The sequence below is a fragment of the Parasteatoda tepidariorum genome, chromosome 1, assembly GCF_982258835.1.
Source record: "Parasteatoda tepidariorum strain Cologne lab strain chromosome 1, Ptep-v5.0, whole genome shotgun sequence".
NCBI classification, from domain to species: Eukaryota; Metazoa; Arthropoda; class Arachnida; order Araneae; family Theridiidae; genus Parasteatoda; species Parasteatoda tepidariorum.
The window spans coordinates 104,806,904-104,818,599 of NC_141755.1; the positions used below are offsets into that span (position 1 = coordinate 104,806,904).

The 11,696-nt window shown below is 32.4% G+C and overlaps 2 protein-coding genes across 2 annotated transcripts in view; one reads left to right on the plus strand and one right to left on the minus strand.

The window, feature by feature from the left end:
• The window catches only part of LOC147816669 (uncharacterized), a 32,893-nt gene extending 24,753 nt beyond the window's left edge, over nt 1–8,140 (plus strand). The window contains exons 4-6 of the mRNA XM_087157159.1: nt 3,132–4,445; nt 4,536–5,268; nt 5,470–8,140. Coding sequence (XP_087013285.1) covers nt 3,132–4,445; nt 4,536–5,268; nt 5,470–8,140 — 4,718 coding nt within the window. The remainder of the gene's footprint in view (nt 1–3,131; nt 4,446–4,535; nt 5,269–5,469) is intronic.
• The window catches only part of LOC107443924 (TBC1 domain family member 30-like), a 42,482-nt gene extending 31,208 nt beyond the window's left edge, over nt 1–11,274 (minus strand). The window contains exon 1 of the mRNA XM_071179365.2: nt 10,204–11,274. The gene's annotated coding sequence lies outside the window, so the exon portion shown is untranslated. The remainder of the gene's footprint in view (nt 1–10,203) is intronic.
• Nucleotides 11,275–11,696: the final 422 nt, after the last annotated feature.

Below are 11,696 nucleotides of genomic sequence, written 5' to 3' on the forward strand. Positions count from 1 at the left end.
GGGTTAAAAAAAAACTTCACTTATTAGGAAATCTCACCCCAATTTGATATTTAGACAAGATAAAATAGATTTTATATTTAGATGAAAACAAGTTTTGATATTTAAAATTATAATTTGATTAAACATCTCTTTAAAGAAATAATAATAATAATGAGTTTTAATAACTTTGGGGCGAATAGCGTCAAAACAATTGAAGATCAACGGGTGAGAACTGTTTAGGACCATTTTTCGCCAAACTGTTTGGATGCCCATTTTTCGCAAAACTGATTGGATTTCCGTTCGTTGCATTTTAAGAATCTGTTCTCCCAGAGAGTTATTATGCAGTGGAGATAGACAGTGCAGTTCACAAGCGGCTATAGTCCATGCGATTTCGATTTTTTGTCTGAATCAGCTCTTATGGACGTTAGCAGTTCTTTTCCTTTGATCTTCAAGTGTCAAAAGTAAATTCAACAACTTGTTAAATCGAAGTTTGAGTTATTAATTTATATTGTTTTTAAATAAAATAATTAAGTAATAAAATAAATAAAATTTTAAATAAAATAATAAATTTAAACAATAGATCTAAATCATAAGATATGTTTCTGTGTACTCAATAACAACAAGTCTGCTATAAGTTTCGAAGTAACCAACGAAAAAGTTAATATTAAAAGGTACAAAAAATGGACATTTATAAAACAATTAAAAAGATTCCACCATTTCTTCCGTTATTGCAACAGAAAAAAGGAGGGGAAAAAAGAAAAATTCATTTTAGCAGCTGATTTAGTGAGCAATGAAAAAGGGCAAGAATGAAGGCATTTTTATTTATATCTGGAATTCGAGCAGAAAAGGAAAAATCTAACACCACTTCAGCTCATTTTTTTCTTACAATCTTAACCTTTTAAGCCGCGTTGGCTCAGGGCATATAGAGTTCGCTGTCCAATGAGGTGAATCGGGTTCGAATCCCTGCAATGGCTGCTCGCTACGAATTAAACAGTCGGCTATCGCGAACCACAGTGCTTACGTAAATTATCCTCAGTGATAGAAAGTGATAATTTAAAGTCCTATTGCCGCCAGTACAACAGCGGGAGGTTTTCGTGGTTTTCCTATCCATGTAATGCAAATGCGGCTTAGCTCCATCAAAAAGACCACCACGAAAGCCAACTTTCTCCCAATACTTGATTCTAGAGATTTCTTTTCTTCTGGATTGGATTCAAAATGACATGACTGCAGAGTTGAACATAGGTAGTCGTCAACTCAAAATTAGATCTGTTCAAAGACCAATATTAAATAAACTCTTAGCCCTTTAAATTTACAAAGCAAATACGAGAGCTATCAACGGCTAACTTATTTTCCTTCTTGAAAAAGAGAAAAGAAAGGCAACAAACTAATGCTCTTTTTGTTGACCACCTATATCATTTAACTTCGCTGTTTACTATGGAATGCAAAATGCAGTGCTCATAATAACGTCACACTATCACACTCTAATCTTTGTTATCATTTTAACATTAAATTATTATACACAGCCCGCTATGACGACATTACTCAGACGAAATTCTCGTTTTGGCAAGCTATAAGCAACTACGCATATTTAACCATAAAACAAATAAAAAATAATGAGGGATAGTTATATTGATAACACTGAAAGTTTACTTCAATAGTTATGCGCCAATAAGGGAAACAAGAGACTAGTTGCCGAAAAAAATAACACATTCATCTGAAGTGCGTGACAGGATTCCAGAAAGAAACATAAGCTCTTTTCTACTGTAGGGAAGAAGATAACTTAGGCATGGGTCGTCTACACTTATTTGTTTTATTAATATGACAAATTTAGATTGGAACGAGAAAAAAAAGGTGAAATTATGTTCATTTTTCACGTATATGTATTGATACCAGACATAAATAAATACATCTTCCATTTTGAAAGGTTTTGAAACAGTTTTGCTAATTTAAATACATGAAAAGTGTATTTTTATTGAAAGAAATACTAATCGCTACAACGAAAATTCCATTATGAATTCTCTTGACCACTCACTTTTGCGATATTAGAACAGTGAGGGGCACCTTAATTCGTACTTAAAAATCTTGATTACTTTAAAAATTGATTTTTTTTTCTATTCATGAAATCACTCGAGAGCTCTGAAAACTTTTTGAACTATTAATCCAGTAAGGTACATAATATAAGTATCAATTCTTTATAAAATTAGTTTACTGCCAAGCAGGTGATACTCTTCAAAATTTAAAAGTGCAAATAAACATATGTCACATCGATTTTGAAAGAAAAAAAGCTTGTTCATTAAAAACACCCGAAGGCTTTTCAGACAAAAAGTTTAAACATATAATGAAAACTACAACTTGAATGTGAATCGTAGTAATAAATAAAATATTATTTATATAAAACAAAAATATTTTACAAATATATGCATTTAATTTCACTTCACGCATCTGTTTTGAGTCGTTTCAAATTGTTATCAGACACTGAACTTTCAATAGGAATGCTTTCTCTTTAAGCAACTTTCTGAAGATCTGCTTATAACTGTAATTTAATTTTTTTTTAATCCGAGTCTAATAATTTTAATTAAAGAGTTAATATTTTAAAAGAAAATTAAAGAAAACCTAATAATTTTCATTCAAATGCAACAAGATTGTTTAATATGATTTGCAACCATCTGTTACGTCACTCTCATAAGATGACGTCATTCATTTAAAGTGTAAATATTAACTAAAACGATTTTTTAGCCTGTGTATATATGAAAAGTGTGAGTGGCAACAGAAAGAATGTTGTGCTAGATGTGTTCTACGAAAATAAAATGGTTGCTTTTGTAAATATGTGTACGCAGGTATTTCTTGTAAATTTAAGTTATTTCATCGCTGGATAGATCGGGTAGATTTATCGGAAGCACGAAACATTGTGGTGACCCGGATTTTAAAGGTTAGTTTTCTTTTGCAATATTAATTGGCGACTGCAATTATGGATTCTCTTATCGCCAAACGAACTCCTGTTCGTGGAACATTTACAAAACGTTATAATCAGTTATTGGCGATGTGTAAGGAAAATAAAAGTACCCGTGAAGATATTGAAATTAAATTTTCCTCTTTTGAACGTATTGCAAACGATTTGGCATTATTAGATGAAGAAATATATAAATTATTAGTTGACGCCAAATCAGAAAACTTATCTGAAGAATACGATAAAATTGAAGAGTATAAGGAAAAAACTGATGCAATTCGTATTAAAGTTAAAATATATTTGGAGAAATTTCTCACATTTCCCGAAACCGCTTTGTCTGTGGCGGCTGAAAAGACAAAATTAAAGCTTCCCAAAATAGAATTAGTTAAATTTAGTGGGGAAGTCAAGGATTGGTTAAGTTTTTGGAGCCAATTTAGTCGAATCCATGATGATGAAGGTATGAGTGATGAGGACAAATTCCAATATCTCATTCAATGCATGGTTGTCGGAAGTAGAGCAAAGGAAATTGTGGACAGTTATCCGCCGTCTACTGATAATTATGCCAAAGTGGTAGAAAGTTTAAAAACGAGATTTGGGCGGGAAGAACTTCTCGTCGAATATTACGTAAGAGAATTATTAAATTTAGTGGTGAAAAATGTAATGAACACAAAAGCAAAGATGAACATAATGCAACTTTACGATAAATTGGAGTCATATCTGCGTTCACTGGAGTCTATTGGCGTAACAAAAGAGAAATACGCAGCAATGTTGTTTCCGCTTGTGGAATCATGTATTCCAGAGGATTTATTAAGAGTGTGGCTGAGAAATCCTGTAATTACTAAGGAAAATGATTCAAGTGATTCCTATGGCAATAAATTATCGCAGTTATTAACATTTTTGAGAGCCGAAGTCGAAGGCGAAGAACGTATTTCTATGGCGAAAACTGGCTTTAAAAATAATGACTCTTCGCATCGTAAAAGAGACAAAGATTTCGAAATATCAACTCCTGCTTTTACTGCAAATGATTTACTCTCTGAGAATAAGCCAATAGCACCACATTTTAAACGCAACTGCATTTTTTGCGGGAAACAACATAATTCAGAAAATTGTTTTAAAGGAAAGAATTTATCATTAGAGGAGAAACAGGAAATAATAAAGAAACACAAAGCCTGTTTTTTATGTCTGAAGGTGGGACATCGCTCGAAACACTGCAGGGCTAATATTCGATGTATTGTTTGTAACAAAAGACATTGGCCTGTAATGTGCCCAGACTTGAGCCAAATAAATCAGACACCGGCTGTGGACACATCAGCTGAAGAAAATACTACTTTGTCGAATCAAAGCCAACCTGAAGTCTTATTGCAAACCCTTATGGTAGTTATTGAAGCCAATGGACGACGGAAAACTGTTAGAGCACTATGTGATACAGGATCTCAACGGTCGTACATCCTGAAATCAACAATAAATGAAATGGGATGGAAGACCAACAAATATGAAACTTTAACACACATTGTCTTTGGTGGAGCTAGTTCCAGAAAAGAACATAAAAAATACACATTGTGGATAAGAAATATGAAGAAAAATAACAAGTTCGAAATTCAAGTTTTAGACCAACAGGTAATATGTGGATGTATTCCAAGTTTGAAAAATGGTTCTTGGTTAGCTGAATTACGAAGTAAAGGAATCCATATCTCTGATGTAGGTAAAGATTCTCAACAAATCGAACTTTTGATAGGAGCGGATTATATTGGAAAACTATACACTGGTCAAACCATGCAATTAAAGTGCGGACTGGTAGCGATGGAAACGTACCTTGGTTGGACTGTAATGGGAAAAACAAACCATACTTGTAGTTCCACTGGGCTTATCTCAACATCACTTTTCATTCAAAATACTTCGGTTACTGACTTATGGGAATTGGAAACAATTGGTATAGTTGATCCTTGCGAGACAATTACTTCAGAAGAATACGATGCTCTAGCAACGGAACACTTTTCTAGAACTGTCAAAATACACCCAGATGGTAGATATGAGATTAGTCTTCCATGGGTGAAAGATGTAAACGATATGCTCAGTAACAGAGATATTGCGGGCAGAAGATTGAAAACGATGACAGCTAAACTTATCAAGGATAACCGTTTGGATAGTTATAATGCAGTTTTTGGAGAATGGATAAAAGAAGGTTTCATCGAAGAATCAAACGAAGGTACCGGCCATTATCTTCCTCATAGAGGAGTTTTCAAGTCCAATTCCACCACGAATGTCAGACCAGTTTTTGACGCTTCTTGTAAAACAAGAGATAACTTATCGTTAAATGACTACCTGATGAAAGGACCAAATTTGTTAAAAATGATCCCTACCTTACTAATAAAATTTCGAGAAAAGAAAATTGGAGTTATATCAGATATAAAGAAGGCTTTTCTCCAAATATCCGTAAATGAAGACGATAGAAAATATTTAAAATTTCTGTGGTGGGAGGAAAAGGAAGCGAAAACAGTTAAAGTTTTTCAACACGCCAGAGTTGTCTTTGGTTTAAATTGCAGTCCCTTTTTGCTGGGAGCTGTTATTCAACATCATTTGAACAAGTATGAATCCTCCAATTTCCAAGATGTGGCTATGAAGTTGAAAAAATCCTTCTACGTTGACAACTGTGTCACGTCTGTAGATTCTGAACAAGAGTTAAAAGAGTTCATTCAATGTTCGACAGACTTAATGGCTGCAGCGAAATTCGAACTGCGAGGTTGGGAGTTTACAGAGAAAGAAAACTTAACTGAAAAATTTGAACCGTCACCTGTGTTGGGTCTTCTGTGGGACAGATCAGAAGACGTATTGTTTTGTGACACTCGAACTATTATAGATCCTCCAGAAATTATCACCAGAAGAGTAATATTATCTTTTGCTAATCGAGTGTTTGATCCAATCGGATTTACTTGTCCAATTATGTTATATCCGAAGATTTTATTACAAGCAAGTTGGCAATCAAAATTAGGTTGGGATTCAAAAGTTTCCGAGGATATAAAAAAGAAATTTCTCAAATGGTTGGAAGATCTGAATATACTGCATACAGTGAAAATTCCCCGTCACGCTATTTTGAGAAATAGTAGCTTAAGTCTTCATGTATTTTGCGACGCTAGTGGTCTGTCATATGCAGCTGTTATTTTCATAAGATGTGAGACACCATATCAAACAACAGTACAATTGTTACTTGCTAAATCAAGAATAGCACCTTTAAAAAGAATATCTATTCCCAGACTTGAACTTCTAAGCTGTTGCATTGGTACTCGTCTAGCAGATTTCGTTAAGAAAAGCTTGGAAATCGAAAATGTCAAGATTCATTATTGGTTCGATTCTACAACTGCTTTACAATGGATCCAGAAAGATGAGCCATGGAGTGTGTTTGTCAGAAATAGAGTTAAAGAAATCCGTGCTCTTTCATCAGGAAATTGGCGACACGTTCCCGGTCACTCTAATCCAGCCGATCTACCATCACGCGGCTGCTCGGTAACAAAATTATTGAGTTCAAGGTGGTGGGAAGGTCCTTCCTGGTTGAAATTACCTGAAAACACATGGCCGCTATCTGAATATAAAATTGATGAAGACGTTATCAACAAGGAAAAGGAAAAAAGAACAACCATACTCGTAAGTAAAAATTTGCTTGGAACAAACCAGTTTTTTTCTTATTTTTCAAGCTACACAAAAAATGTCAGAATGGTTGGATGGATTCTAAGATTCCTTGAAAATTGCAAACTGTCTGAAAAAGATAGGAAAAAAGGTGGACTAACTCTGGCTGAAATAGAAAATGCAGAAATCAAACTTATAAAAGTTATACAAAATGAAGCCTTTACAGCAGATTATATAAAAAGCTTAAAATCATTGAATGTCTTCAAAGATGAAAAAGGTATATATAGAATTAAAACAAAATTGACAGAGAGAAATGATACCGAGAATTTTAGATTACCTATTTTGCTTCCAGAAAAACTTGTATTGGTTGATATGCTAATCAAAGAGAAGCATTTGAAATGTTTACATGCTGGACTGCAAATTTTACTGTCCAATTTAAGAGAAAATTATTGGATTATTAATGAACGTCGAGCAGTTCGTCGCATCCTCAAGACCTGTGTTAGATGCAAACGATATAGTGCACGAAGTATAAAAACTGTTCCCGTAGGTTTACCTGAAGACAGAGTTAAAGAAGCTTCTGTTTTTGAAGTGGTCGGGATAGATCTTGCCGGACCTCTTCATTTAAAGGAAGGTGTGAAAAGTTGGATTGTCATCTACACATGTGCCGTTTATCGATCAATACATCTCGAACTTGTGCTGTCACTTTCAACTAAGGCGTTCCTTTTAAGTTTACGAAGATTCATTGCTCGCCGAGGAAGACCTTACATCATCTATTGTGACAACGGGAGTAATTTTATAGGAGCTGAGAATCTACTTCCGTCCTTAGATTGGAAGTCAATTGAAGCTGAAACATCAGTATACAAAATTGAATGGAAATTTAATCCACCATCTGCTCCCTGGTGGGGAGGCTTTTGGGAGATTATGGTGAAATTGGTAAAAAATATTCTTCGAAAAATTTTGGGGAAAGCATGCCTTTCATACGAAGAAATGATTAGTGTTCTGTGTGACTGCGAGTCCGTTATCAATTCAAGACCTCTCACATACCTCTCAGAAGATCTGGATGACTTAATACCTCTTTCTCCGTCCATGTTTTTACAAGAGATCTCGACGGTGGGAGTACCTGATTTAGATCAGCTGGATACAATAGATCTTAAAAAACGCTATAGGTATCAACAGACGTTAAGAGAACAGTTGAGAAAAAGATTTCGCCGCGAATACCTAGCGACACTCCTTCAACCGCGCAAGAAGAATAACTATTATGATCTAAAGGTTGGCGAGATTGTGTTAATCGAAGATGACTTAAAGAAAAGATTACACTGGCCGATGGCTAAAGTTATTGCCGTCTATCCGGGAAAAGATAAAAGGATACGCGTGGCTCGACTTAAAACAGCACATACCGAGTTTTTGAGGCCAGTGCAGCGGATTTATCCGCTGGAAATACGTTCGACACCAAATGAAGGTTCAACTCCAATCGCAAGCGCAACTTCAAATGAAGGTGACAAGCATAAAAATTTCCAAAGTACCTTACGAAACATCGTTACCACAAGAAGCGGCCTAACGGTTAAGATTCCATCAAGATATTTGGACACATAATTTTAAATTTATATTAGATTTTTTGTTATTTTGATTATTGAAATACACATAATCAAAAGGTGGGAGTGTTACGTCACTCTCATAAGATGACGTCATTCATTTAAAGTGTAAATATTAACTAAAACGATTTTTTAGCCTGTGTATATATGAAAAGTGTGAGTGGCAACAGAAAGAATGTTGTGCTAGATGTGTTCTACGAAAATAAAATGGTTGCTTTTGTAAATATGTGTACGCAGGTATTTCTTGTAAATTTAAGTTATTTCATCGCTGGATAGATCGGGTAGATTTATCGGAAGCACGAAACACCATCTATTAGTTTTGATGACTGAATTGCTAATTGGATTAAAATCAATTTAAATTAACGGAAAAAAGGAGATCCATTTAAAATTTCCGTGCAACTAATCTGTATCAGAGTTGATATTTAATTTTAATAATAAATAACTATATGACCCCCAATTCACACTTATAAAGTTTCATGGTACGAAAATTTATTTAATCCATTTTTCCTTTGCATAATTTTATTCAAGAGTTCTAAAATTCCTGATATTACGAACTGCGTAGTGGATAAGATACTTCAATTATTTTTGACCTACTTGTGGATAGCTCCCTTGTTCAAAGTAAAACATTTTGTTATTGTAAAAAAATTTGCAGTAAAAATTTCTTGTAAAAAATTTTGTTGTTTAGTTTAGAATTGTTAATTAGGTCTTATTGTCAGATCTGTTAATCATTCATAAGAGGACAAAAACAGACTTAGAGACAAAAAGACAATTTAGGAGTACTGCATAAGTGTCAACGGTCACTGAGAAAATGTTTGTTTTTTTCAGTGGTAGAGTTAAATAGTTTTCCTTATATAACAATTCAATAATATACACATAATTACTAGTTGAACTTTAAGTCATCATTGAGGACCAATAATGTACAAATACACGGATTTTAATAATCAATATGAACGAGTTTGAACATTATCTTTAATAATAAAATGAAGAGTTTGTGGGCCCGTGTGTTCCTCTCATAACTCCAGAATCGTAAGCAAAAAGGTTCTAAAATTTAGATAGAGGTTTCAAGAATCAATTTTAACCTCCCCCATCCTTAAAATGATTAAAGAAATTTTTTTTTTTAGTTTTTGGGGAAGGGCGTTTAAAAAAAGCATATTTCTCATGGGTTTAGCATTAACTATTGTTATAAATAAAACTGTTGACGATTCTGTTTGATTATTTCAAACATTTAAAAAAGGCAATCGTTGTGATAGCAATGCAACTATTTTCAGCTATGCAATCATTATCACTGTGAATAGTGATAATGCTTGAGTTGAAATAATGTAATAACGCAAGTATTGAAGAAAAGTTCGACTGCAGTTGTTGCCTATGTTTTATTTGAACGATGATGAGTTAATATTGTGAGCTGTTAATAAAGCGTGAATTAGTGCTTGCTTTAAAAAATAGGGTTTATTTAAAATTAAATTTCTCTAGCACTATTTGCTATTTCTCTTAAATTTTGTACATTATCAGTTAAAATTACATTCTTTAAAATTGCGTAAAATTTTGTACACCTTACTGTTCAAACATTTTTCAGCTATTATGAAATAAAATAATAAATAATTATTAAAAACATTTTTATGTGGAATTATTTTTGGATAAGTGAATTTTATGACAGTGGGCCAAAATTTTTCAATTATCTTAAAAAGTTTTCGAGTAATGATGAAGTATGCAAGAATAAATTAATGTTAAAGGGCCATTTCTTAGCCATTCTTTTAAACAAATTATTTTTCAGATTCCGGCTATCCCCCCCCCCTACTTTGAGGGTCAGAAATCCAAATAAGAATCTGGCCCTCGAACCATTAAAATTTGAATCATACTAAGTGAAAAATTGTTTCGTTAAATCAAAGGTTATTCAGAAAATTAAGTTTTTTTGCATACTGTACGTGATTTCGTTCATAAAAAAGATAGCTTAAGTCATTGATTTTAATGGTTAGGAAATAAAAAATTTTCCTTTTAGTTATTAAATTTTACGAAAATAGGTTTCAAATCATCGTAAAATCATTATCGTATAATTATTAAACTTACCTAATATAAGAAAAGACTAGATTGCAGAATTTTTTAAATATTTCCTGCTCTCTTCATCTGTGTAAGATCAGAGAACACAAAGCGAACGACTTCGATAAGCTAAAAAAATCTAAAATATTTATTAGTTTCACCTGAAAAAAAAAAACGCTATATTAAAATCAAAAATAAAATATTTCAAAAGTAAACAATGCTCAACAGTTTATAAAGAGTAAAAAGTAGACATTTGACTACCGAAGTCATAAATTTGATAGTCAACTACAATTATTCTTAAAGAAATTTTGATAATAATTAGTTATTCATTCAACGCATTTTCGTTACCGTTTGAGGTTGATAACAATGTGCGTTAATATCACAAATTTGTAAATTTAAATTTAAATTTTGTTGACAAATCGCAATTTTTTAATTAGTTTTTGCTAAACGTTTGTGATCAAACGTTAATTTTTTTATAACGTTTAATAATCAACTTATCTACATGATTACTGGGTCTTTTTCCTTAAAGTTCGAACTCAGAAGGCATTGAACACTTTCCATTATCCGCATTACTTAAAATATTACTCTCTGTTTTATGTATGGCACAAAACAGAATAAATTAAGTTAGCTACACATACAGAAGAGTTTTTTCATAGGCTAATATTATAGGTAGACTGCTCATCTATGATTGCCAATTGGCAACTAGGATAACCAATCCTTGCTGTGTTTGGGCAGGGCTAAACTTACCATTTGGTGAACTTAGGCAATCGCAAAGAAACACCAAATAAAATGGGTGAAAAATTCTTTGATTTCATTCAAAATATTTTCGAAAAGAGAAAAAGTTTTTACTTAGTACCATTTTCTGTTATTGTCCTTAAAAAATGTCAGAGGAGTTTAATATTTTCTTCACTTTTAGAAAAAGATAAAATACTTGCGATAATCTATTTTTTCATTCATTGAGCACTGTTAATTGAACTCAACGCAGCAATAAAATAAAATAAGAAAACATTTTCTTATAAAAAACTAGTACGTCAAAATGTTTTAACTGAAATGATCACGCGAAAATACAAATTAAAATTTTATAATATTTCGCAAATTTATTTATGATCGAAAAATGCAACGAGAGTTAAAAAATAAGTTTATAAAAAAATATTATATTTATTTTAAAAGTATATTTTTAATAATCACTTTGTTAAAATTGAGCTCAAAATTACTTTGTTGATACTTCTTTAAAAAGGAAATAAAGACTTTAAAGTTGTAAAGTTGCAAATAAGCAGCATTTTTAAAATTCAGGTTATTGAAGAAATTATAAAGATTTGAACAAAATTATGCTGTAAATTTGAAATTTTTAGCTCAATGTTTTGTCTTTATTTAAATTTAAATTTAGACAGATAAGCAAAGCTATCTAAATTCATATCCCAATTCTTTTAATTTTCGAATACGTACAAGTTAAAGTTTACTTGATTTGATTTAGTTCAGGATTTTTAAAATTTAAAATTTAATGATAAGAGGCAGAGGAATTT